Source organism: Erythrolamprus reginae, chromosome 10 (genome assembly GCF_031021105.1).
Source record: "Erythrolamprus reginae isolate rEryReg1 chromosome 10, rEryReg1.hap1, whole genome shotgun sequence".
NCBI lineage: Eukaryota > Metazoa > Chordata > Lepidosauria > Squamata > Dipsadidae > Erythrolamprus > Erythrolamprus reginae.
In genome coordinates, this window is record NC_091959.1 from 4,364,253 (window position 1) to 4,391,441 (window position 27,189).

The 27,189-nt window shown below is 42.7% G+C and overlaps 1 protein-coding gene across 2 annotated transcripts; it reads right to left on the reverse strand.

Moving 5' to 3' along the window:
• Positions 1-103: 103 nt before the first annotated feature.
• CYP11A1 (cytochrome P450 family 11 subfamily A member 1) lies at positions 104-17,338 on the reverse strand. 2 transcript variants are annotated; one of them, XM_070762631.1, is made up of 9 exons: positions 16,958-17,338; positions 12,376-12,531; positions 11,790-11,989; positions 10,891-11,094; positions 7,679-7,839; positions 5,782-5,948; positions 4,940-5,018; positions 2,944-3,138; positions 104-1,470 (listed from the first exon to the last, which is right to left on the reverse strand). In XM_070762631.1, the coding sequence occupies exons 1-9, from the start codon at positions 17,227-17,229 to the stop codon at positions 1,351-1,353; spliced, it is 1,554 nt and encodes a 517-aa protein (XP_070618732.1). In that variant the 5' UTR covers positions 17,230-17,338; the 3' UTR covers positions 104-1,350. The 2 variants fall into 2 exon arrangements, with proteins under 2 accessions (XP_070618732.1, XP_070618733.1); XM_070762632.1 differs by lacking the exon at positions 104-1,470 and adding an exon at positions 2,334-2,488 and having other exon boundaries at positions 16,958-17,315.
• Positions 17,339-27,189: the final 9,851 nt, after the last annotated feature.

Consider the following 27,189-nt stretch of genomic DNA (forward strand, 5'->3'; position numbering starts at 1 on the left):
AGCTCACAGGAGCTCTTATCGGTTACTGTTCCCTTTATTTATTTATTTTTGAGCAGTATATTAAGATGTTAAAATAAGAAAATCAATAAAAATAATTGCAAAATGAGGGAAATAATTTTATTTCATCCAACACGCATAATTAACGTATAACCTCTCAGAAGGTTGCAATGGCCATGGTAGGGTTATCATTAGTAAAGGCTGGAGAAATGGACAGATAAGAGGTCAACCTAAAAATGATGTCCTTCGCAACTCAATGCAACTTCTGTCTCCAGAAGTGTCATATCCTGTAAAAGTGACCCTATAAATGAAATACCATCTTTAAAAACTTCCCAAAGGGATCTGGTTGGTCATTATGGAAAACTCAAAGATGGGATGAGGTGCAACATCAAATCCAGCTTATTGTGGTTAGCTCTGGCCCAGCTCCTGCCCCAAGGAATGTGCAGGTGGATGTGGGGGAAACATCCACACGCCGCAGGCCTGTTTTGCTCCCGATGGAATCTGCCGATGAAGCCTCCTCTGACCAAGGAAGTGTGAGTGACAGGGAAGAGGGGAGTTTGGCAGACAGCCCAGGAGGAGATCAATCATCTGTATCATCCTTGGATTCCGAACAAGAATTAATGACACATCCACGCATGCGTAGAGTGATGCATAGGAGACAACAACTGAAGGATTATTACAAGAGAAAATGAGGCCACCTATGGTTGGGTGGGGCTGCTGTAATTAGTGCTACAGATAAAAGTGCAGCCTGGTGTTTTAGCCTCATGGCAGTTTATCTGATTCATTGTTTCGTCAAGATCGTGGTTTTTTGCTGTTCAGGATTGTGTGTGTGGACTCTCTGGACTTTAGAATTGGACTCAATTTCCCAGTTATTGGGTGAGCAATTGGATTGCATTTCACCTGTGCCTTGTGTGTACCAGAAAATCCCTTTGTCATTTAAAAAGGGAGCTGTTTCTGTTTTTCTGTTTATAAAAACTTTTGGGTTTTCCTTTTATCGTGTGGTGTGTGTCTTCCTGGACTAATTACCCTGTAATTATGGGCGGTTGAAACACGCCGGCAGAACACAGCTAGAAGGCACTTCCATCAAATGGGAAGGAATCTTCTTAAGTCTAATAATGTTAAATTTAACAGGGTGCTACATCAATAGGAGGCTCTGGGGCAGGAGAATCTTCTCCATTCTTATCTAAATTGTAATAGATGAGTTTTTAAAAAAAACAAGGCAGAAAGCCCGAATAGCCCCAACCTTGGTTTGAGTTCTACGTTTAGTAAACATCGGACATTGACCCCTAAGAGCAGGCAACACACGTTTTGAAAGAAGGAGCAGCTGCTTCTGGGAAATGTCCACCCAATTCACTAGTGGGAAGGATGAGGCCGCAGCGTCAAATGGATTGGCTTGTCTGGAATCAGGATAAGGCCGAAAGTGGTACCGACCTCCACGCCTCTCTTTATTTCAATTTTGAATTTTTCCAGCATCTGAAGGAGAAGAAGGAGGGTGGGGGAGGGGGGAACCAGAAGGAAGTCACACAAGGCTGCCAAGTCATGAACCTCAAACTTCAAAAATCTCTCTCGACCTAGCAAGGATTGGCCGCAGAGGGTCACCGGAGTTTTTCCGAACTTGGTTGGAAGAGAGGGACTGTGGAGTCATTGGTGCTCTCTGAGCTTGGTGGGTTTCTTGCAGATGTTTCATTGCCCAATTTGGTGACATCATCAATGTTAGTGGGGAGAAGGGTTTGGGGAGAAGAAGGAGGAGAACTATGGGTCCTTGGGGCTCACTTGGTTGTTTAGTTGCAGACATTTCATTACCCAACTAGGTAACATCATCAATGCTAGAAGGGAGAAGGGTTTGGGGAGGAAGGGGAGGAGGAGGAACAAGAGGAGGAGGAGGAGGAGGAGGAAGAGGAGGAGGAGAACTATGAGGACCTTGGTGCTCATTGACCTTGGTTGTTTCCTTGCAGGCATTTCATTACCCAACTAGGTAACATCATCAATTCTAGTAGGGAGAAGGGTTTGGGGAGGAAGGGGAGGAGGAGGAAGAGGATGAGGAGGAAGAGGAAGAGGAGGAAAAGGAGCAGGGGAACTATGGGGTCCTTGGTGCTCATTGACCTTGGTTGTTTCTTTGCAGGCATTTCATCACCCAACTAGGTAACATCATCAATTCTAGTAGGGAGAAGGGTTTGGGGAGGAAGGGGAGGAGGAGGAAGAGGAGGAGGAGGAAGAGGAGGAAGAGGAAGAGGAGGAGAAGAACTATGGGGTCTTTGGTGCTCATTGACCTTGGTTGTTTCTTTGCAGGCATTTCATCACCCAACTAGGTAACATCATCAATTCTAGTAGGGAGAAGAGTTTGGGGAGGAAAGGGAGGAGGAGGAAGAGGAGGAGGAGGAAGAGGAGGAAGAGGAAGAGGAGAAGAAGAACTATGGGGTCTTTGGTGCTCATTGACCTTGGTTGTTTCTTTGCAGGCATTTCATCACCCAACTAGGTAACATCATCAATGCTAAAAGGGAGAAGAGTTTGGGGAGGAAGGGGAGGAGAACTATGAGTCCTTGGCCCTCGTTGAACTCGGTTGTTTACTTGAAGATATTTCATTACCCCACTAGGTAACATCAGGAGGACGAGGACTGTGGGGTCTTTGGTGCTCTCTGAGCTTGGTTCTTTCCTTGCAAATGTCTCATGACCCCACTAGATTATATCATCAGTATATTTATCCCGAGCTAAATATATTCTCTCATCTATCCTTTGGGATTCGGCGGCATTTGAGTTGAATAAATAAATATCATCATGTCACCTGGTTTTGCTCTGATCTGCCAAGTCAGGATGCTTATACAACCTTCTAAAATGATAGCTGAGGGCCCTCCCAGTCACCTATGTGTCAGACCAAGGGCCAGCCCACCCTCTCGGTGTTTCTCCTGCCTGTCTTCCACGAGGACTTGGTGGCAAAACTGGACTTACGTGGATTAAAAACAGCTGCATCTCCATCTCGGCAATTCTGCGTCCCAGACACTGACGTGGCCCAAAGCCAAAACTTAATCCTCTGAAATGCTTGGAGTCCTCGGTCTTAATCCACCTTTCCGGGTTGAACTGTAGAGGTTTGGAGAAATATCTGGAATCCCGGAACATTGCGTAAAGTCCCACCTGGACTAATACCTGTGAAGAAAATTTGGGATGGAGGGGGGGGGAAAGATAAATTAGGATTTGGGAGTTGTATCTAAACAAGGTTAAAACTAGCATTGGCAAGAATTTATTTATTTACTTATTCGACTACTATGCCTCCCAATCCCGAAGGACTCAGCGTGTCTTACGACAAAAGTATAGGTACGAAATAAATAGATACAAAAACAGTAAAGAAGTCGAACAATTATCTAAGGCTAAAACATTAACAACTAAAACCCCATAGAAAAGAATTATAAAAGAAGGACTTGTGGCAACTTCAGCATGGGTCAGCATTGCTATTAATGAGGACAAGGTTTATCTCACCACCACAGTAGATTAGATCAGTGTTTCCCAACCTTGGCCACTTGAAGATATTTGGACTTCAACTCCCAGAATTCCCCAGCCAGCGAATTCTGGGAGTTGAAGTCCAGACATCTTCAAGTGCCCAAGGTTGGGAAACACTGGATTAGATGATGCTAGAAGACAACACCCATGGGGAAAATGGTCTCAAAACAATATATATATAAAATCAAAATTGGAATGCAACCTAAGTTATTGTACTATTGTTTTTAAGCGATAATATTTATATATTGATTTTTATTGAAGGTATATACGATGTATGTTTTTTATGTTATTGATATGGAGAAAAAAAATGAAAAAAACTTTTTAAACAAGGAAAAAGAAAGTGTGGCAGCAGATTATTCCATACTTACATGAATATATATATTTGAATATTCATAGCAGCACAAAGCTAACAACTTCAGCCTGATGATGGTGAATGTGATTTCACCGAAATGTCGCATAGACACTCAAAATATTACATGGGGTAAAACCCGAACTCAGAACAATCTACATACATATACCTGTGGAAATCTACAAAAACATATATGTGTGTGTGTGTGTGTGTGTGTGTGTGTGTTTTCGTAGATTTTCACGGGTACAGGTATGACGGTCTTGGTATATTCGGGTTTCTTCCCGTGTAGGATTTGGAAATTTCTGGCGATATGCTGAAGGGTACTGTAGCCTAGAGGTTAATTCTCTACCTTACAAGGCAAAGGTTGCAGGTTCAAGTCCCAGTGAGGGTATGGCTAGCTGATGAGGCCAAAATAAGGCCAAAATAGATCTATCCTAGTCTCCCTTAATTTTCAAATTCAGCAAAAAAACATGTCATATATATATGTCACATGTTTTTTTTGCTGAATTTGAAAATTATATATATATATTGGTTGTTTACTTGGCAGACATTTATATATTATAAATTACATATTATAATTTATATATATATATTCATATAAGTATGGAATAATCTGCTGCCACTGTTTCTTTTTCCTTTTTTAAAAAGTTTTTTTCATTTATTTTCTCCAAATCAATAACATAAAAAACATACATCAATTTTGATTTTAATTTTATTATTTAATCCATCTCAAACTTCCCCTCCCCTCTCAGGTGGCTATTCCACCTCTAGTATCTATCTTCTTATACCTTCTCTCCCCTTTCCCACTACCATCCCCTCCTCTTTCCTTCTTCCTTCTCCACCTCTCCTTCTACCCTCTTTCCTTCCTTCTCTTTCCTTCCTCCTTCTCTACCTCCCTTTCTACTCCCACTCCTTTCTCTCCTTTTTACCTACTTCCTATCACACCCTCTAAATTTAGAGGGTGCTGCCACTGTTTCAAATGCGGAATCGTCCTTGTGTGATCTGAAAGGAATGGCTACCTTCACCAACATCAGAACTTTGGAGAAAAGGCCGGGTTTGAAATTTGTTTAAAACGGTCATCCTCACTATCAGGTTACTCACATTGGCAGGGATGCGGTAATTTTGAAGGACAATCTCTTGGGTTGTGTATCTCTGCAACGTCACTGCAACTGGGTGGAGCCTGGATGAGTGAAATCAGAGGAAAAGGAGAGACATTTAATGATCTAAAAGTTATTTTTTTTCCAGCCCAAGGAGTCTAACATGTGATTCAACAACAGTTCTAAAATACTAGAAAACATGTGACTCTTTGGGACTTGTTTCTGGGTACTGGTTAATTTAAAGTCCTCAGAGAGGGGTGGCATATAAATCCAATAAATGAAGAAAGAAAGAAAGGAAGGAAGGAAAGAAAGAAAGAGAAAGAAAGAAAGAAAGAGAAAGGAAGGAAGGAAGGAAGGAAAGGAAGGAAGGAAAGAAAGGAAGGAAGGTAGGAAGGAAGGAAGGAAGGAAGGAAGGAAAGGAAGGAAGGAAGGAAGGAAGGAAGGAAGGAAGGAAGGAAAAGAAAATACCTCAGGGAGATATTCAGAGATGGACCTGTCTTGAAAGCATCCCATGTTGAACAGTGTGACACAGAGGTCTTCAAACTTGGCAACTTTAAAGGCATGTGGACTTCAACTCCCAGAATTCTGGGAGTTGAAATCCACAAGTCTTAAAGTTTCCAAGGTTGGAGATCAGAGGTCCTATATCAGAGGTCTCCCACCTTGGTAACTTTCAGAGGTGTGGACTCTCAACTCCCAACTTTTAAGCCTTGTGGACTTCGACTCCCAGAATTTTCATGCTGGCTGGGGAATTCTGGGAGTTGAAGTCCACAAGTCTTAAAGTAGCACATTCGAACCTCAGGAGTCGACCCACAGGAAATGCATATTTTTGTTTTGGACGTTTTGTACCTTAGTGTTTCTTTGATGGTTGCTTTGACCAACGGGGTGGACTTCATCATCTTTGCAACATCTCCTTGGGAAGATGCTTTGGCTGCAGAGATTTCGGATCTCAATTGTTCCTGAAGGTGTGGCGCACGAGCCAGTTCATACAGAGCCCATTGGAGGGTGATGGAAGTCTGAATGAAAAGACAAAATATCAGACCATGGGTGTGTTCTTAAGTGGGTCTTCTCAACCACCCCTGAAAAAATGTCTATGCTTCCTTTAGTGCAGGGCTCTCCAACCTTGTGGACTGGCTGGGGAATCTTGGGAGTTGAAGTCCACAAGTCTTAAAGTCGCCAAATTTGGAGAGCCCTGCTTTAGTGTACAAGTTTCAAACTAGCCTGGAGTATCTCTGGACCAGTGGTGCGGTCCTCCTGGTTCTATAGAATCGGTAGCAAACCGCTGGTGACATCACAGTGATGTCACAGAACCAGTTCTGTTGGTGCCGATCCATGGACACCTCCATCTTTATTTATTTTTTTTAATTTTTTGTTGATTTTTTTTCTGCACCATCTTGTTTTTGGATTTTTGGGGAAGGATTCTCCCTACTAGCACTATGCATGTGTGAGCACATCCACACGTCATAGTAGGAAGCGAACCGCCATTAAACCCATGTTCTGGACCTTCTTAAGGTTTATGTGCACCAATTTTCCAAGGTAGAGTGGCCCACCTCTTCAATTTAGCTCAGACACACAGAGAGATACAGTAGTCCCTCACCTATCGCTGGTGTTACGTTCCAGACCTGGCCGCGATAGGTGAAATCCGCGATGGGGAATTTATCGACTGATAGTACTTATTTAAGTATTTATATTGTAATTGTTTGGTAAGTTTTCATTGTTTTAAGTGTTTATAAACCCTTCCCACACAGTATTTATTTTAGATACAGTATTTAAATACAGTATTTACAATTTTAGATTTTATTTTATTTTTTTAAAACCTGCCGATCGAGTTCGGCGGGCTGTTTAAATCTGCCAATCGACTTCCTCAGAAACCCGCGATGAAGTGAAGCCGCAGTAGGTGAAGCGCGGTATAGCGAGGGACTACTGTATATGTTTGAAGTGAGAGAGTGTGCTGTCACCACAAGCAGAAATATACTGCTCAAAAAAAATAATAAAGGGAACACCTAAACAACACAATATAACTCCAAGTAAATCAAACTTCTGTGAAATCAAACTGTCCACTTAGGAAGCAACACTGATTGACAATCAATTTCATTTTATTGTCAGCACATTGAATTTTGTACAGAACAAAGTATTAAATGAGAATATTTCATTCATTCAGATCAAGGATGTGCTCTTTGAGTGTTCCCTTTTTTTGAGCAGTGTAGTTAGATTGCATTGTTAGACATGTTTCTTTAAGGCATTGCATTACGGGAAATGTAGTGAAATTGCACTCTAGGTAATGTAGATTTTCATGTGACCCCATCTGTGTATTCCTATTGGCTCCGACCTGGGATGAGGGGTAATTGGAGAGAGCATTCAAGCAGGTTCTTTGTTTTTCGCTAAGTAAGCCAACATGTAGAAGCAACATGTAGAACTGGAGATGATTCAAGCTTTTTTTACCTGCACAATGCGAAAGATTATACTACAGAAATCACATCATAACTGTGGATGCCGGTAATAAAATAATCTGTGATATCTCATTGTGCTGAGCTATCTTACGGGGAAAAGTTCATCTCATACCAACAAAGATAGAGACATGGAATTAAAGAAACCATCAGTAAACAGAGGAGTGTTCTGAATGGTTTTAATGACCAGCAGAATTCAAAGATAACTGATTCCTCAAAGAGTTTCTAAAAACATTGCATAGAATCAAAGTCACCTTTGGAAGGGGACCTCTGAAGAATCTGCCAAGGTCTCTCCTTACCGTGTCCACCCCTCCTGCCATCATCTCGGTTATGCTGGCTTTGATGTCTTCTATCGGCATCTTGTTCTGTATCAAAAGGTTGCAGAGGATACCCCGGTATTCTTCAGCACGCTTCTGGTTAAAACAGAGGTCTTGGTAGATGTTCTGTATACATTTGTCGGCTGGTGGAGATGGTGACATAGCAGGAGACATAAACAAATAAATAACAACACACTTACTGAAACAACGACATCACCATGGAAGCTTCGTCACCAAGTTCTCATCAGAGTAACGACATTCGATCACTGGCATGGGTCAAATCCAGTGGGTCCAGAAAGGTTCTGGAGAACTGGTAGCAGAGATTTTGAGTAGTTCGGAGAACTGGCAAATGCCAACTCTGGCTGGCCCCAGAGTGGGGAGGGAATGGGGATTTTGCAGTATCCTTCCCCCAGGAGTGAGAAGGGTATGGGTATTTTGCAGTATCCTTCCCCCTGGAATGGGATGGGAATTGAGATTTTACAATATCTTTCCCCCAGGAATGCAGCAGGAATGGGTATTTTGTAGTATCCCTCCCCCAGGAATGGGGGGAATGGGTATTTTGTAGTATCCTTCCCCAAGAGTGGAGAGGGAATGGGGATTGTGCAGTATTCTTCCCCCAGGAGTGGAGAGGGAATGGGGATTTTGTAGTATCCTTCCCCCAGGAGTGGAGAGGGAATGGGTATTTTGTAGTATCCTTCCCCAAGAGTGGAGAGGGAATGGGGATTGTGCAGTATCCTTCCCCAGGAGTGGAGAGGGAATGGGGATTGTGCAGTATCCTTCCCCAGGAGTGGAGAGGGAATGGGGATTGTGCAGTATCCTTCCCCCAGAAGTGGAGAGGGAATGGGGATTTTGTAGTATCCTTCCCCAGGAGTGGAGAGGGAATGGGGATTGTGCAGTATCCTTCCCCAGGAGTGGAGAGGGAATGGGGATTGTGCAGTATCCTTCCCCCAGAAGTGGAGAGGGAATGGGGATTTTGTAGTATCCTTCCCCAGGAGTGGAGAGGGAATGGGGATTGTGCAGTATCCTTCCCCAGGAGTGGAGAGGGAATGGGGATTGTGCAGTATCCTTCCCCCAGGAGTGGAGAGGGAATGAGATTTTGCAGTATCCTTCCCCCAGGAGTGGAGAGGGAATGGGGATTGTGCAGTATTCTTCCCCCAGGAGTGGAGAGGGAATGAGATTTTGCAGTATCCTTCCCCCAGGAGTGGAGAGGGAATGGGGATTGTGCAGTATTCTTCCCCCAGGAGTGGAGAGGGAATGGGGATTGTGCAGTATCCTTCCCCCAGGAGTGGAGAGGGAATGGGGATTGTGCAGTATCCTTCCCCCAGGAGTGGAGAGGGAATGGGGATTGTGCAGTATTCTTCCCCCAGGAGTGGAGAGGGAATGGGGATTGTGCAGTATCCTTCCCCCAGGAGTGGAGAGGGAATGGGGATTGTGCAGTATCCTTCCCCAAGAGTGGAGAGGGAATGGGGATTGTGCAGTATTCTTCCCCCAGGAGTGGAGAGGGAATGGGGATTTTGTAGTATCCTTCCCCCAGGAGTGGAGAGGGAATGGGTATTTTGTAGTATCCTTCCCCAAGAGTGGAGAGGGAATGGGGATTGTGCAGTATCCTTCCCCAGGAGTGGAGAGGGAATGGGGATTGTGCAGTATCCTTCCCCAGGAGTGGAGAGGGAATGGGGATTGTGCAGTATCCTTCCCCCAGAAGTGGAGAGGGAATGGGGATTTTGTAGTATCCTTCCCCAGGAGTGGAGAGGGAATGGGGATTGTGCAGTATCCTTCCCCAGGAGTGGAGAGGGAATGGGGATTGTGCAGTATCCTTCCCCCAGAAGTGGAGAGGGAATGGGGATTTTGTAGTATCCTTCCCCAGGAGTGGAGAGGGAATGGGGATTGTGCAGTATCCTTCCCCAGGAGTGGAGAGGGAATGGGGATTGTGCAGTATCCTTCCCCCAGGAGTGGAGAGGGAATGAGATTTTGCAGTATCCTTCCCCCAGGAGTGGAGAGGGAATGGGGATTGTGCAGTATTCTTCCCCCAGGAGTGGAGAGGGAATGAGATTTTGCAGTATCCTTCCCCCAGGAGTGGAGAGGGAATGGGGATTGTGCAGTATTCTTCCCCCAGGAGTGGAGAGGGAATGGGGATTGTGCAGTATCCTTCCCCCAGGAGTGGAGAGGGAATGGGGATTGTGCAGTATCCTTCCCCCAGGAGTGGAGAGGGAATGGGGATTGTGCAGTATTCTTCCCCCAGGAGTGGAGAGGGAATGGGGATTGTGCAGTATCCTTCCCCCAGGAGTGGAGAGGGAATGGGGATTGTGCAGTATCCTTCCCCCAGGAGTGGAGAGGGAATGGGGATTGTGCAGTATTCTTCCCCCAGGAGTGGAGAGGGAATGAGATTTTGCAGTATCCTTCCCACAGGAGTGGAGAGGGAATGGGGATTTTGTAGTATCCTTCCCCAGGAGTGGAGAGGGAATGGGGATTGTGCAGTATTCTTCCCCCAGGAGTGGAGAGGGAATGAGATTTTGCAGTATCCTTCCCCCAGGAGTGGAGAGGGAATGGGGATTTTGTAGTATCCTTCCCCAGGAGTGGAGAGGGAATGGGGATTGTGCAGTATCCTTCCCCCAGGAGTGGAGAGGGAATGGGGATTGTGCAGTATCCTTCCCCCAGGAGTGGAGAGGGAATGGGGATTTTGTAGTATCCTTCCCCCAGGAGTGGAGAGGGAATGGGGATTGTGCAGTATCCTTCCCCCAGGAGTGGAGAAGGAATGGGGATTTTGTAGTATCCTTCCCCAGGAGTGGAGAGGGAATGGGGATTGTGCAGTATCCTTCCCCCAGGAGTGGAGAGGGAATGGGGATTGTGCAGTATCCTTCCCCCAGGAGTGGAGAGGGAATGGGGATTTTGTAGTATCCTTCCCCAGGAGTGGAGAGGGAATGGGGATTGTGCAGTATTCTTCCCCCAGGAGTGGAGAGGAAATGAGATTTTGCAGTATCCTTCCCCCAGGAGTGGAGAGGGAATGGGGATTGTGCAGTATTCTTCCCCCAGGAATGGGGAGGGAATGGGGATTTGGCAGTATCCTTCCCCTACCACGCCCACCAAGCCAGGCCACACCCACAAAACTGGTAGTAACAACATTTAAATTTCACCGCTGGTCACTGGGTGAAGGTTGGAAGGGTGCAGGATTGCACAACCACCGCGGGTCTACTCACCATGCATGAAGATGACATCCCAAGCATTGACGTGGTCCTGCCAATACTTCGAATTGATCCTGCGCAGAAATTCCGGTGGTATGTACAACATGGGGGGCGTGGAATTAAACATCAAGGTGATGGCGTCGATGAACTTCTGCGCCTCGGGGTCAATGAAGTCCTGGAGAAGTCCCAACCGGGTACCATAGAGGACATTGCATACAGCTGTGGAAAAAGAGAGGGATGGAGACGAGAGATGCAGATATCAAGATTGTGTCTCCACAGGAGCAGAGATCATCTTTTAATGAATTTGCTGTCCCTCACATCACCTCACCTCTGGGGTTCTTGATGTTCTTTGAGCTTGGTTGTTTTTTTGCAGGCATTTCATTACCCAACTAGATAACATCATCAGCATTGATACTGTTACCTAGTCGGCTAATGGAACAAGAAAATATCTCAGCCCAGAGTGCACCAAGCCCCCAACCGTTCAGCCCTGCACTACAAATTCTCTTCTTTCAACCTGTTCTTCAAGAAGTGAGTTCTGTTCCTTCTGACCCAGGGTGCCGAATTGGTGCATTTTTGCACTTACACATTACCATATTTTTCGGAGTTTAAGATGCACTGGAGTATAAGATGCACCTTAGTTTTTGGGGAGGAAAGTAATGGGGGGGATCTGTGCACCAGGTAGATTTTGGCTAGTGTCACCTAGCTAGTGTCCTTAGTCTGATTTTGGCTAGTGTCATCTGGCTAGGTTCTTAGTCCAATTTTGGCTAGTGTCATCTGGCCATTAAATGAGCCATTGCAAGTTGAGGACTACATGTAGTCTACGTAAGAGAAAAAGAAATACGTGGTTGTCTAATTCTTGAGCCTTTCCCTCCTCCCTCCCATCCCATCCCAACTCCCTCCCTTCTTTCACTCACATTCCAAAGCAAAGCGGAAAAGCTCGTGGGTCAGATCGGTGGTCCATTTATCTTGCGGACTGCTTCCCACCTTCGTCTCCATCCGCTTGACGAAATCTTCCCCGACTTCGTTCAGGAGAGGTATAAAGTTATGGGTGACTTTGAGGGACAGCGCTTCCTTGTTCAGGGCGAGGCGGTCCTGGCGCCAACTGTCTCCTTTCCTAGAAAGTTTACAAAAATAAAAATAAAAGTCATTCTTAGGTTGCTTCGGTTCATAATTTCTCCAAATTTGTCAGCTTTTCTCCTTCCAGATGGGGGAAAAGGGAACATCTTCAAGAGGGGTGAAAATGATCAATGAGATATATGGGGGTTGAAGAAGACCTGGTGTTGGTAAGGAGAGGGTTTCCATCCTTATACCAGGAGATCCTTGACATGGAGAAATAAAATCCTCTCCCCTTAATCAAATCACCTGCAGGATCATGAGAGCTTCTGGTTTCCAAAGGATCTCCAACCCCAACCCTTGGTTCTGGTCTGAGGGCCAATGTCTTCTTGGCTATTGTCTCCAAGGGCCGGTCCCCCCCACACACACAACTTGTAGGGTCCTTACTTTAAGAGAACCCCACAAGGCTTGTTACGGAAGTCCCGATAGGCAATCCAAGGCGGCACGGTGAATCTCTCCGGGTACAAGCCTTCTGATTGGAAGAGGATGGCGGCGTCCTCGGGATCAATAATGTTGACGCTTTCGTAGCTGCCCAGTTTCTCCCTGCAAAGACATATCGGCGCCTCATTTTAGGCATTAAAGGATGGATGGCATCACAGGTTTTCAATTGCTTGAAACTGAAATATTGAGATAGTTATGGGTGCCCAGTTTTCCCCCCAGCAATAGTAACAGTATTGGGTTGAAGAATGGGAAGTCCATGGTCTGTTCTCTGAGCTGGTTTGTTTTGTTGCAGATGTTTCATTACCTAGCTAGGTAACATTATCAGTGCAAGAAGGAAGTAGGTTTGTTGAGTGTAGGAGAAGCAAAGGGAGGAGGGAGAAGAAGAAGAAGAAGAAGAAGAAGAAGAAGAAGAAGAAGAAGAAGAAGGGAATGAGGAAGAGGAGGAGGAAGCAGAAGAACAGAAGAAGAAGAAGAAGAAGAAGAGAAGAAGGAGAAGGAAGAGAAAGATGGAGGAGGAGGAAGAAGAAGAAGAGAATGAGGAAGAGGAGGAGGAAGAAGAAGAAGAAGAAGAAGAAGAAGAAGAAGAAATAGCATTATATTATATCTAAATAAAAATAGCATTATTATATCTTATAGCATTCTTTGACAAAGTGACAAAATTAGTGGACCAGGATAATGCTGTTGATGTGGTTTACTTGGACTTCAGTAAGGCTTTTGACAAAGTAGACAATAACCTACTACTAAATAAACTAGAAAAGGATGGGATGGACAGCTACACCTCCAGATGGATTCAAAATTGACTAACTAACCACACTCAACCTGTAGCGCTCAATGGAATTGCCTCTACACGGAGGGATGTATGGAGAGAAGTACTCCAAAGTTCTGCTTTAGGCCTAATACTCTTCAACATCTTCATCAATGCCTTGGACGAGAGGATAGGTGGGGAATTTATCAAATTTGCAGATGACACCAAACTGGCAGGAATAGCCAATACTCCAGAAGATAGGTGTAAAATACAGAAGGATCTTGACAAACTTGAACAATGGACACTATCTAACAAAATTAAATTCAATGGTGAAAAAAGTAAGGTTCTACATTTAGGCAACAAAAACAAAGTGCCCAGATACAGTATATGTGGTACATTGCTCAATAGTAGTAACTGTGAGAGGGATCTTGGAGTCCTAGTAGACAACCATTTAAATATGAGCCAGCTGTGTGCAGCAGCTGCCAAAAAAGCCAACTCAGTGCTAGGCTGCATCAACAGAGGGAGAGAATCAAGACCACTGAAGAGTTAATAACACTTTATAAGGCCTTGGTAAGGCCACACTTGGAATGCTGCTGGTCTAGGTCTTCGGGAGATAACATCAAAGAAGAGATGAAACAGAGGAAAATTGGGGGGATGCTACAGAGGACCAGATTCACAACTTTCTCCATTGCAAACTCCCTTACATCCTTCTGAAAACCAACAATAACAACAACCCTTTCGATCAGACGTTGAAAAGAAATTCTTGGAACCAATGGCTTTCAAAAGTTCCCGAGTGCTTATTTATTTATTTTATTTATTTATTTATTTTGTCCAATACACAATGAGGGTTTTAGTGGGTATATATCTAAATACACATAGTAAAATACATGATGAAGGTTATAGAGGAGATACTCTTAGTAAAATATATCTAAGAAAGAATAGAAAAGAAGATATAGTAATAGAACATATCAATGAAAGAATAGAAGAAGAGATATAGGAATAGAAGAAAGGTATAAGAAATATAGCAGAGCAATAGGACAGGGGACGGAAGGCACTCTAGTGCACTTGTACTCGCCCCTTACTGACCTCTTAGGAATCTGGATAGGTCAACCGTAGATAATCTAAGGGTAAAGTGTTGGGGGTTTGGGGATGACACTATGGAGTCCGGTAATGAGTTCCACGCTTCGACAACTCGGTTACTGAAGTCATATTTTTTACAGTCACGTTTGGAGCGGTTAATATTAAGTTTAAATCTGTTGTGTGCTCTTGTGTTGTTGTGGTTGAAGCTGAAGGAGTCGCCAACAGGCAGGACGTTGCAGCATATGATCTTGTGGGCAATACTTAGATCTTGTTTAAGGCGTCTTAGTTCTAAACTTTCTAGGCCCAGGATTGAAAGTCTAGTCTCATAGGGTATTCTATTTCGAGTGGAGGAGTGAAGGGCTCTTCTGGTGAAGTATCTTTGGACATTTTCAAGGGTGTTAATGTCTGAGATGCGATATGGGTTCCAAACAGATGTTTGTCGGGGAGGACTTCCTCCTGGTTGTCTGGATTGTAATGTTAGGTTTTAAAGACTGTATTTCCCATCGCAATGGCCTCTAATGAAGATTTACTCAATAAGACGAGAATATGGGCAGATTAACCTGTGGGATCCTCGGGGCTCTTTGCTGATTGGTGGTTGTCTTGCAAAACCTTCTCATTACCAAACTTGGGAACATCAGATGAAGACGTTACCTAGTTTGGATATAATGAAACATCTCTCAGAAAACCAACAAATTCAGGGAACAGCAAGGACCTCCAAGTATAGAGGAATGTTTGAAGCAAACAACTCGGAGGCACTGAGAGAAAAAGAGAATTATTGCAACCCTCTAAGGAGAAAACCAGCCAGTAAGTTTTACATATTTACTTTTGTAAAAACTTTTAAAAGTTTTTTTCAAAACATTCGTCAGACCTATGCTCGAATACAGCTCACCTGTATGGAACCCACATTGCATAACTGACATTGACACAATTGAGAGAGTCCAGAAATACTTCACAAAAAGAGTCCTTCACTCCTCCTCTTGAAACAAACTATCTAAGGGTAAAGTGTTGGGGGTTTGGGAATGACACTACGGAGTCCGGTAATGAGTTCCACGCTTTGACAACTCGGTTACTGAAGTCATATTTTTTACAGTCAAGTTTGGAGCAGTTAATATTAAGTTTAAATCTGTTGTGTGCTCTTGTGTTGTTGGGGTTGAAGCTGAAATAGTCGCCGACAGGCAGGACGTTGCAGCATATGATCTTGTGGGCAATACAGTACTTGGATCTTGTTTAAGGCATCTTAGTTCTAGGCTTTCTAGGCCCAGGATTGAAAGTCTAGTCTCGTAGAGTATTCTATTTCGAGTGGAGGAGTGAAGGGCTCTTCTGGTGAAGTATCTTTGGACATTTTCAAGGGTGTTAATGTCTGAGATGCGATATGGGTTCCAAACAGATGAGCTGTATTTGAGGATGGGTCTGGCAAAAGTTTTGTAAGCTCTGGTAAGTAGTGTGAGATTGCCAGAGCAGAAGCTACGTAGGATTACCGTAGGTTTACAACTCTTGAAGCCTTCTTAGCTATATTGTTGCAGTGGGCTTTGGCACTTAAATCTTTTGTTATTAGTATACCGAGGTCTTTAACCGAGTGGGGATTATCTGTGATAATTTGATTATTCAGTTCGTATTTGGACTACCTTAATTACCTTACTCCTCCAGACTTCAAATACTATGGCTACACAATTTACAACTATGTGGCCTCCGAATTGATTTAACTGTTGTTCATAAGATCATACACCATAACGTCCTTCCTGTTAGTGACTACTTCACCTTCAACAACAACAACAACACAAGAGCACGCAATAGATACAAACTAAATGTAAACTCTCCAAACTTGAGTGCGGAAAATATGACTTCAGCAACAGAGGGATCAATGCCTGGAACTCACTACCTGACTCTGTTTTTTCCCCCTAACCCCAAAATCTTCAACCTTAAATTATCTACTGTTGACCTCTCCCCTTTTCTAAGAGGTCTATAAGGGGTGTGCATAAGCGCACTATTGTGCCTACCATCCCTGTCCTTCCGTATTATTATTATTATTATTATTATTATTATTATTATTATTATTATTATTATTATTATTTAGACTTGTATGCCGCCCCTCTCTGTAGACTCGGGGCGGCTTACACCAATGATAAAAACAATATATAATGACAAATCTAATAGTTAGAATCTAAAATAACAATAATACATTTAAAAGTCTAAAAAACAAGAAACCCCAGTATATAAAAACATACATACAGTCATATCACACACAAAAAACTACATAGGCAGGGGGAGATGTTTAAGTTCCTCCACGCTTGATGGCAGAGGTGGGTTTTAAGGAGTTTACGAAAGACAAGGAGGGTGGGGGCAGTTCTAATCTCTGGAGGGAGCTGATTCCAGAGGGTCGGAGCCACCACAGAGAAGGCTCTTCCCCTGGGTCCCACCAAACAACATTGTTATCCTTTTATCACTTCTTTATACTTTGTTATGTTAATACAAAGGTGGGGGGTTTTATTTATAACTCTATACTTGTTTGACAACTACAATAAATCAATAAAATAAATAAGTAAAGTTAATTCCTGGGGGCAAAATAAATAACACCCCAGCATCTGTTAAAACCTATAAATAGATCAAAGCCGGACACAAGGTTTTAGTTCAAGGAAGAAAAAATGGAAAAAGTTTGGAAAGAAAAGCAGAACTCCACCGGGTCTAAGCAACCCCCCCCCTTACCTATAAATAGGACCAAAAGTCTGAAATTTGTCCACCATAATGTTGTGAAGTTTATGGAATCCGTCATCCTTCCAGAATCGATAGAGATTGAAGAGAGAGCTGGTTTTCCAATCTCCTGGGAGATCACTGAAGGGCTTCAGTGGATTCTCCCGGGCTGAAGTTGTGTGAAGTTGGAGAATGCCAGGCCTGGAGGCATCTTCGAGGCAAAACAGGATCCTCAAAGAATTGGAGATGCCCATAGCAGGGATGAAGGGATGGGACCTAAGCAGCATTTCTCCCCACACACACCGAAGGAGGAAAATGTAAAAAAAAAAAATGGGAGGGAAAAGAAGGGAGAGGAATTAGATACCAGCCCTGGCGGCCAAAATCCTTGAAAGTGATAGGAGACCTCCAAAACTGTAAGTTTTATAGTCCAGGAATATGCTGTTCAAGGATGAAGATTGACCAATCGGGTCCACTCTGAAATCTTCCCGTCACATTTTTCAAAACAAATAAACACAACTTCGTGCACAAACAAACACTGACATCACAATTAAAACTGGCTGCCTTTAAAGACATTTATCCTCACTTGGTATGATAGGGTGTTATTTGGGGGAGCACAGTTATTATTTGTTTGTTTGTTTTGTATTGGTGGTATACAAAGATATAATAATATTTATATACATGATACTAGTAAAAGAGGAACATTAGGACAGGGGACGGAAGGGACGCTGGTGCACTTATGCACGCCCATTACTGACCTCTTAGGTCAACAGTGGAGAGTCCAAAGGTAAAGTTTTGGGGTGTTAGGTGACGATACTACAGAGTCTGGTAGTGAGTTCCATGCATCAATTACTCGGTTACTAAAGTCGTATTTCCTGCAGTCGAGTTTTGAGCGGTTTACTTTAAGTTCATATCTGTTGTGTGCTTGAGTGTTGTTGTGGTTGACACTGAAGTAGTTGTTGACAGGAAGGACGTTGCAGCAGATGGTTTTATGGGCTAAGCTTAGGTCGTGTTTAAGGCGACGTGGTTCTAAGCTTTCTAAACCTAGGAGTGTAAGTCTAGGTGCCTAGGGGATTTTGTTGCAAGTAGAGGAGTGAAGGGGTCATCTTTCTGTCTGTCTGTCTGTCTGTCTGTCTGTCTGTCTGGACAGACAGACCGACAGCCTGAAAGATGATAGATGGATATTTATTTATTTATTTATTTACTTACTTACTTACTTACTTACTTACTTACTTACTTACTTACTTACTTACTTACTTATTTGATTTGTATGCCACCCCTCTCCGTAGACTCGGGGCGGCTAACAACAGTGATAAAAACCAGCATGTAACAATTCAATCCAATACTAAAATAACTAAAAAAAACCATTATTATAAAACCAAACATACATACAAACATACATACATACCATGCGTAAATTCTAAAGGCCTAGGGGGAAGGAATATCTCAGTTCCCCCATGCTTGACGGCAAAGGTGGGTTTTAAGAAGCTTAAGAAAGGCGAGGAGGGTGGGGGCAATTCTAATCTCTGGGGGGAGTGGGTTCCAAAGGGCCGGGGCCGCCACAGAGAAGGCTTTTCCCCTGGGTCCCGCCAAACGACATTGTTTAGTTGACGGGACCCGGAGAAGGCCCACTCTGTGGGACCTATAGATAGATAGATAGATAGATAGATAGATAGATAGATGGATGGATGGATGGATGGATGGATGGATGGATGGATGGATAGTCAGACAGACAGATGAGAGGGAGAGATGGATGGAGAGAAAGAGAGAGATGATAACAATTGCTTTAGACACATTAGGGGCAGTGCAGAACAGAAAAAATACTGAGAAATGTATGTACATATGGGAACCTGCAAGGTAGTGGGTTTTATTCATATTGGGTTTGTACACAGCTTGCCCTGAAGACAGCCAGGCACTGATCTGTGACAGATCCTTAACTGGATTATGAATCCACTAGGTAAGCATTGCAATTTCATCTTTCTATGCTTGTCATCCCAACAGAGGAATATCCAGCTGTTTGCGTAGCTGGAATTTCTAGCTTTGAAAATAATATCTCCCCGTTCCATCTCCTGGAACAGACGAGCTAAATATTATGATCCAACAGACGCTTTCAAAACTGCCACCAAGGAAGAAAAACGGAGGATCACTGTGTTCCCTTAGCGCTCAAAATTTGCAGACCAGGCAAACAACCATACATAAATAAGAGGAAGTACAGGGAGAGAAAGGGTTAAAAGCAAGATAAAAGGATTGGGCTGTTGCCAAAAAGCCAGAGAAGGAAAGAAAAGGTGAAGGGCACTGAGTTCTTTGCAATTAGAATTCCTAACAGACCAACATCTGTGCTTTAAAAGTCCCCTTGTTCTTGCATTCAAAAATGGAGTTAATTTCTTTTGCTGCCTTCAAACTCTGCTCAAACTCTATTCCATGAGGACAGAAACATAGAAACATAGAAGACTGACGGCAGAAAAAGACCTCATGGTCCATCTAGTCTGCCCTTATACTATTCGCTGTATTTTATCTTACAATGGATATATGTTTATCCCAGGCATGTTTAAATTCAGTGACTGTGGATTTACCAACCATGTCTGCTGGAAGTTTGTTCCAAGCCTCTACTACTCTTTCAGTAAAATAATATTTTCTCACATTGCTTTTGATCTTTCCCCCAACTAACCTCAGATTGTGCCCCCTTGTTCTTGTGTTCACTTTCCTATTAAAAACACTTCCCTCCTGGACCTTATTTAACCCTTTAACATATTTAAATGTTTCGATCATGTCCCCCCTTTTCCTTCTGTCCTCCAGACTATACAGATTGAGTTCATGAAGTCTTTCCTGATACGTTTTATGCTTAAGACCTTCCACCATTCTTGTAGCCCGTCTTTGGACCTGTTCAATTTTGTCAATATCTTTTTGTAGGTGAGGTCTCCAGAACTGGACACAGTATTCCAAATGGGGTCTCACCAGCGCTCTATATAAGGGGATCACAATCTCCCTCTTCCTGCTTGTGTTACCTCTAGCTATGCAGCCAAGCATCCTACTTGCTTTTCCTACTGCCCGACCACATTTATCACCCATTTTGAGACTGTCAGAAATCACGACCCCTCAATCCTTCTCTTCTGAAGTTTTTGCTAACACAGAACTGCCAATGCAATACTCAGATTCCTTTTCCCCAAGTGCATTATTTTACATTTGGAAACATTAAACTGCAGTTTCAATTGCTTTGACCTTTTATCGAGTAAAGTTAAATCATTTACCATATTACAGACGCCTCCAGGAATATCAACCCTATTGCACACTTTAGAGTCATCGGCAAATAGGCAAACCTTCCCTACCAAACCTTCCCCTATGTCACTCACAAACATATTAAAAAGAATAGGACCCAGAACAGACCCTTGTGGCAGACCGCTTGTAACCTGTCTCTGCTCAGAATACTCGCCATTAACAATAACTCTCTGATGTCTACGCTTCAGCCAGCTTGAAATCCACTGAACTATCCAGGGATTAAGTCCAATCTTCACTAATTTATCTATCAGCTCTTTATGTGGAACCGTATCAAGTTCATGTTTTTCAGACCACTTCTCTGGTCAATATTCCCCACTTTTTGAAAAAGAGAAAACGGGAATACAGTGATCCCTCGATTATCGCGAGGGTTCCGTTCCAAGACCCCTCGCGATAATCGATTTTTCGCGATGTAGGGTTGCGGAAGTAAAAACACCATCTGCGCATGCGCACCCTTTTTTTCATGGCCGCGCATGCGCAGATGGTGGAGTTTGCGTGGGCGGCGGGGAAGACCCAGGGAAGGTTCCTTCGGCCGCCCAGCAGCTGATCTGCTCGGTAGCGCAGCAGCAGCGAGCAGACGAAGATTGGGGTTTCCCCTTTGCGTGGGCGGCGGGGAAACCCCGATCTTCATCTGCTCGCTGCTGCTGTGACCGCCCAGCAGCTGATCTGCTCGGTAGCACAGCAGCAGCGAGCAGACGAAGATCGGGGTTTCCCCGCCGCCCACGCAAAGGGGAAACCCCGATTCGGCTCCTCGCTGCTGCTGCGCTACCAAGCAGATCAGCTGCTGGGCGGCCGAAGGAACCTTCCCTGGGTCTTCCTCGCTGATGCCCCCGCTCGCCCGCCCGCCCGTCGCCTGCTGCCCGCCAGCAAGAGGGGGAGAGATAGAGAAAGAGAGAGAAGGAAAGAAAGAGATGAGAGAGGGAGGAAGAGAGTGTGAGAGAGGAAGAAGCAAGATAGAGAAAGAGAGAGAGAAAGAAAGATGAGAAGGGAAGGAAGAGAGTGACGTCATCGGCTGGGAAAAATCGCGATATAGCGTTTCGCGAAGAACGAGATCACGAAAATCGAGGGATCACTGTACTTTCTTTCTTGGAAGTTTGCGGGTTAAACTTGGCATCAGCAAGGATTAAAGTTATCTAATCCCTCCTTAGACATGAAAACTGGGTGGCTTTGAGTTAGTCCCTCTCTCAACCCAACCCAACTCCACAGGGTTGTTGTGGAGTAAATAATAAGGTGTGTTGTATCTTTCAGCTCTTTGTATAAATAATAGAGGCGGGATTAAAAAAATACAAACATCAGAAAAAGAGGGCAGTGAGAATATTGACTGACCCCTCGCATCCTGGACATAAACTGTTTCAACTCCTACCCTCAAAAGTCACTACAGAGCACTGCACACCCAGACAACTAGACACAAGAACAGTTTTTTCTCGCACACCATCACTCTGCTAAACACATAATTCCCTCAACACTGTCAAACTATTTACTAAGTCTGCACTACTATTACTGCAAGTTTTTTCCCATCATTCCTATCACCCTTTTCCTCCCACTTAGGACTGTATGACTGTAACTTGTTGCTTGTATCCTTAAGATTATGACAATCATTAAGTGTTGCACTTCGGGATTCTTGACAAATGTATCTTTTTCTTCTGTGTACACTGAGAGCATCTGCACCAAAGACAAATTCCTTGTGTGTTCAATCACACTTGGCCAATAAAGAATTCTATTCTATTCTACTCTACTCTACTCTACTCTACTCTACTCTACTCTACTCTACTCTATTCTATTCTACATACATACATAAACTTATTCTTCAATTCTTGGTTGACCTTTTCCAAAAGAATAATTCACCAGTTCCCAAAGTAAAATAGAAAAGTGCTTCAAAATCATCTATTTTCATTCTGAAGAAACCAATGCCACCAACAATGTCAGCTGAGAGCCTTTATGACTAAATGTGGTTCACTGGGGAATTCTTGATAAACTTTCAGGGACTTGATAGAAAGAACTTGGATTTCCAAGAAAGAGTCAGATCGTGGTCCTTAAACTTACCAAATATCTAGATAGTGAGCAGAATATCCTGACCTGCATGAGCCACATTTGAAGATACTGTAATTTGTTTCCTGGTAAACAGATATGCCCATTGACTCACACTTCCTTGTGATATAAAATGACCTTTGCGGATCTACTAGGAAAGAAAATTAAATTTCACGTTCTAGAGTCCAATTGCCCAAGGTGATTAATTACTTAAGACCTCCAAGGTCCCTTTCAATTCTGTTATTCGGTATAAACGATAGTGTACAAGGGCTGGAAAATGGGGTCTAGACTACGAAGTTCAGTTGGGTTGGGTTCTGTTGATATTTGGACAGAGATTCATGGAGTAAGACCAGAGTAGGATGCTGAATTGGGAATTGAAACCCAACCCCCAAAAGACCACGTCTGTCTTTAGAGAAATATACAAGTATTTATTTATTATTTAATTTATTTATTGATTTTGTCCATTACACAATGAGGATTATATTGGGTGTACATATAGTAAATATAAAATGAAGGTTATAGAGGATATACTCATTTATTTTATTTTTATTTATTTATCTATCTATTTTGTCCAATACACAATGAGGGTTTTAGTGGGTATATATCTATATACACATAGTAAAATACATGATGAAGGTTATAGAGGAGATACTCTTAGTAAAATATATCTAAGAAATAATAGAAAAGAAGGTATAGTAATAGAACATATCAATGAAAGAATAGAAGAAGAGATATAGGAATAGAAGAAAGGTATAGGAGATATAGGAGAGCAATAGGACAGGGGACGGAAGGCACTCTAGTGCACTTGTACTCGCCCCTTACTGACCTCTTAGGAATCTGGATAGGTCAACCGTAGATAATCTAAGGGTAAAATGTTGGGGGTTTGGGAATGACACTATGGAGTCCGGTAATGAGTTCCACGCTTCGACAACTCGGTTACTGAAGTCATATTTTTTACAGTCAAGTGTGGAGCGGTTAATATTAAGTTTAAATCTGTTGTGTGCTCTTGTGTTGTTGTGGTTGAAGCTGAAGCTGAAATAGTCGCCGACAGGCAGGACGTTGCAGCATATGATCTTGTGGGCAATACTTAGATCTTGTTTAAGGCGTCTTAGTTCTAAGCTTTCTAGGATTGAAAGTCTAGTCTTGTAGGGTATTCTATTTCAAGTGGAGGAGTGAAGGGCTTTTCTGGTGAAGTATCTTTGGACATTTTCAAGGGTGTTAATGTCTGAGATGCGATATGGGTTCCAAACAAATGAGCTGTATTCGAGGATGGGTCTGGCGAAAGTTTTGTAAGCTCTGGTAAGTAGTGTGAGATCGCCAGAGCAGAAGCTACGTAGGATATATCTAAGAAAGAAGAGAAGAAATAGGAATAAAGTATATCAATGAAAGAATAGAAGAAGAGATATAGGAATACCTGTAATAAGCAAATAAATTCATTTTATATTGCCCTCAATACAAAATCCTCAGTCAATCAAACTAACAAACAAACGTTGTCTCCAATTCTGCTATTATGTCATCCTGTTTCTTAGTCTCATGCAGGATCAAAGAAGCTACTTTTTTTTACCACGAGATGGCAGTAAACATCTGCAAACATCCAGAATCTTTGCTAATACTGTATATGGTGTATCGCGTGTGTGTGTGTGTGTGTGTGTGTGTGTGTGTCTGTCTGTCTGCTTATTCAGATCAGCAAGATCAGAGGTGACAGGGATTATAATCTGGGCATTCACCAGGATTTGAAGGCAACAAAAAACTCACCCACCAGATCTATCAGTTGCAGCAATGGAAGAGTTTTCAAAAGACGATAGACCACCTCATTCAAATCTAGAGAAACAAAAGAATAAGTAGGAAAGTCTACAAGGTTTGGTCAGAAGAGTCAAGATAGGGGGCTGTTGTCAGCTTTTTGGTTTATTCTGGAAGAAATAGGAGGTTTTAAAAAATCATTTGGAACTCAAATGATTTGCCATCATTGATCTAGACTTTATTACAGTTTCATTTTTACCCTTGAAAATGTCCAAAGATTCTTCACCAGAAGAGCCCTTCACTCCTCCATTCGAAACAGAATCCCCTACGAGACTAGACTTTCAATCCTGGGCCTAGAAAGTTTAGAACTAAGACGCCTTAAACAAGATCTAAGTATTGCCCACAAGATCATATGCTGCAACGTCCTGCCTGTCGGCGACTCCTTCAGCTTCAATCACAACAACACAAAAGCACACAACAGATTTAAACTTAATATTAACCGCTCCAAACTTGACTGTAAAAAATATGACTTCAGTAACTGAGTTGTCGAAGCGTGGAACTCATTACCGGACTCCATAGTGTCATCCCCAAACCCCCAACAATTTATCCTTAGATTATCTATAGTTGACCTATCCAGATTCCTGAGAGGTCAGTAAGGGGTGAGTACAAGTGCACTAGAGTGCCTTCCGTCCCCTGTCCTATTGCTCTCTTATATCTCCTATACCTTTCTTCTATTCCTATATCTCTTCTTCTATTCTTTCATTGATATGTTCTATTACTATACCTTCTTTTCTATTCTTTCTTAGATATATTTTACTATGAGTATCTCCTCTATAACCTTCATCATGTATTTTACTATGTGTGTGTGTGTGTGTGTGTATGACGGTCTTGGTATATTCGGGTTTCTTCCCGTGTAGGATTTGGAAATTTCTGGCGACGTTTCGACGAGGTCTCACTCGTCATCTTCAGGCTGGTGTTTCTGTCCTTCTTCTCATGCGAATACAAATAAATAAATTATAGGAAGTCACTCACTGGAGTTCACTGAAATTCAAAAAATTTATTTTAGGGAAATTTCATGGTGGAAGTTCAGCAAGTCAAATACTGACACACAAAGGGGCATGAAAATATGTGAATTTGTGAGAGCAAAAAATACCTAACAGTTATAGGGATCTTTAAACAATGACATTCTTGCTTCTGCAAAGTGAAACATCATAAAACTGTTTAGGGTGTTTTCGGCTTCGAAGGTGTGTTCCTATTTTTAGCCCTCTTCCACGTGGCTGTCTTCTTTAATTACTTTCAGAAATATTCTTACGGTATTATTATAACTTTTCCCATAGTTCCCTTTGTACAAAAGTTCATCAAGGAAACACTCCCAAGAAGGAGAACACAGTACTGTACAATGAAATCACATGACTGAAGAAGCATCAACTTCCCCTCTTGAAATTTTTTGACAAAGAGGTAACATTCAATTCAAATGAAAACATAGCGCATGAGAATTACCCCAAGTACAACCATGCAGTTTGCTTGCTTGATTGATTGATGATAGACAGATAGATAGATAGATAGATAGATAGATAATAGATAGATAGATAGAAGATAGATAGATAGATAGATAGATAGATAGATAGATAGATAGATAGATAGATAGATAGATAGATAGATAAATAGATAAATAGATAAATAGATAGATAACACAGTTGGAAAGGATCTTGGAGGTCTTCTGGTCCAATCGTTTGCCCAAGCAGGAGACCATATATCATTCTGGACAAATGGGCTGTTCAATCTCTTCTTTGAAAACTTTCAATGTTGGAGCACACACAACCTCTGGAGACCAGGGTGTTCCACTGACCACACCATTCAAAAAGATTCTTCTCTAGTTTGGTTCTTTCCTTGACTGATTCCTATCCAATCTTTTTTGTCTGGTCCTCAGGTGCTTTGGAGAATAGGTTAACCCACTCTACTCTGTGATAGCCCCTAAAATATTGGAAGATTACTATGATGTCATCCCAGTCCTTCTTTTCATACATACCCAGTTTCCACAACTGTTTTTAAAGCTTAAAACTCGTCTATTCCTTTTATCATGCTACATCATGGGATTATAATGGGAGTCTGCAGAGAGGGGCGGCATACAAATCTAATAAATAAATAAACAGAGGAAATCCCTTCCAGCTAAACCAAACTACTAAGCATAGTACATAAAATTATCTGCTACAATATCCTACCTGTCAATGAATACTTCAGTTTCAACTACAACAAGACTCGAGATGCAAACTTAAGGTAAACCACTCCAAACGTGATTGCAGAAAATATGACTTCAGCAACAGAATGGTCAATGCCTGGAAGGCACTACCTGAATCTGTGGTTTCTTCCCCAAACCCCAAAAACATTAACCTTAGACTTTCTACTGTCAATTCACCCCATTCCTAAGAGGTCTCTAAGGAGCGTGTATAAGCACACTAGTGTGCCTTCTATTCCTACTATTCCGCTCCGAGTCTTCGGAGAGGGGCGGTATACAAATCTATTTTATTATTATTATTATTATTATTATTATTATTATTATTATTATTATTATTATTATTATGTCAGTACAACACAGCAAACGAGATCACTATGCTGGATTTCGTATTTCATCACCAGTCGGGCACTTCCCAAGCACCTAGGACTGCGTGATGTAGTGGCGAATTATGTCTGCCGATCCCTGTAAAGCGGCCTTTTGCAATTGACAGATGGAGATTTTGTCAATTCCAATGGTTTTCAAATGTCCGCTGAGATCCTTTGGTACTGCACCCAGCGTGCCGAGTACCACTGGGACCACTTTCACTGGCTTATGCCAGAGTCGTTGCAGCTCGATTTTTAGATCTTCGTATTTCACTAATTTCTCTAGCTGCTTCTCCTCAATTCTGCTGTCTCCTGGGATTGAAATGTCGATGATCCATACTTTCTTTTTCTCCACGATCACAATGTCTGGTGTGTTATGCTTCAGAATTCGGTCAGTCGGAAGTCGGAAGTCCCACAGTAGTTTAGCTTGCTCATTTTCAACCACTTTTTCGGGCTTATGATCCCACCAGTTCTTTGCCACTGATAGATGGTAGTTCCGGCACAAGTTCCAGTGGATCATCTGTGCCACAGCATCATGTCTATGCTTGTAGTCAGTCTGTGCGATCTTTTTGCAGCAGCTGAGTATGTGATCAATTGTTTCATCTGTTTCT

Excerpts from the sequence above, each read along its gene's own strand:
- CYP11A1 (XM_070762631.1), bottom strand. The coding sequence starts at position 17,229 with ATGCTGCTTAGGTCCCATCCCTTCATCCCTGCTATGGGCATCTCCAAT. Across the intron at positions 11,990-12,375 it reads CCTTGTGGGGTTCTCTTAAA|GAAAGGAGACAGTTGGCGCC; the intron begins GTAAGGACCCTA and ends TAAACTTTCTAG. Across the intron at positions 11,095-11,789 it reads TTTCCGCTTTGCTTTGGAAT|CTGTATGCAATGTCCTCTAT; the intron begins GTGAGTGAAAGA and ends CTTTTTCCACAG.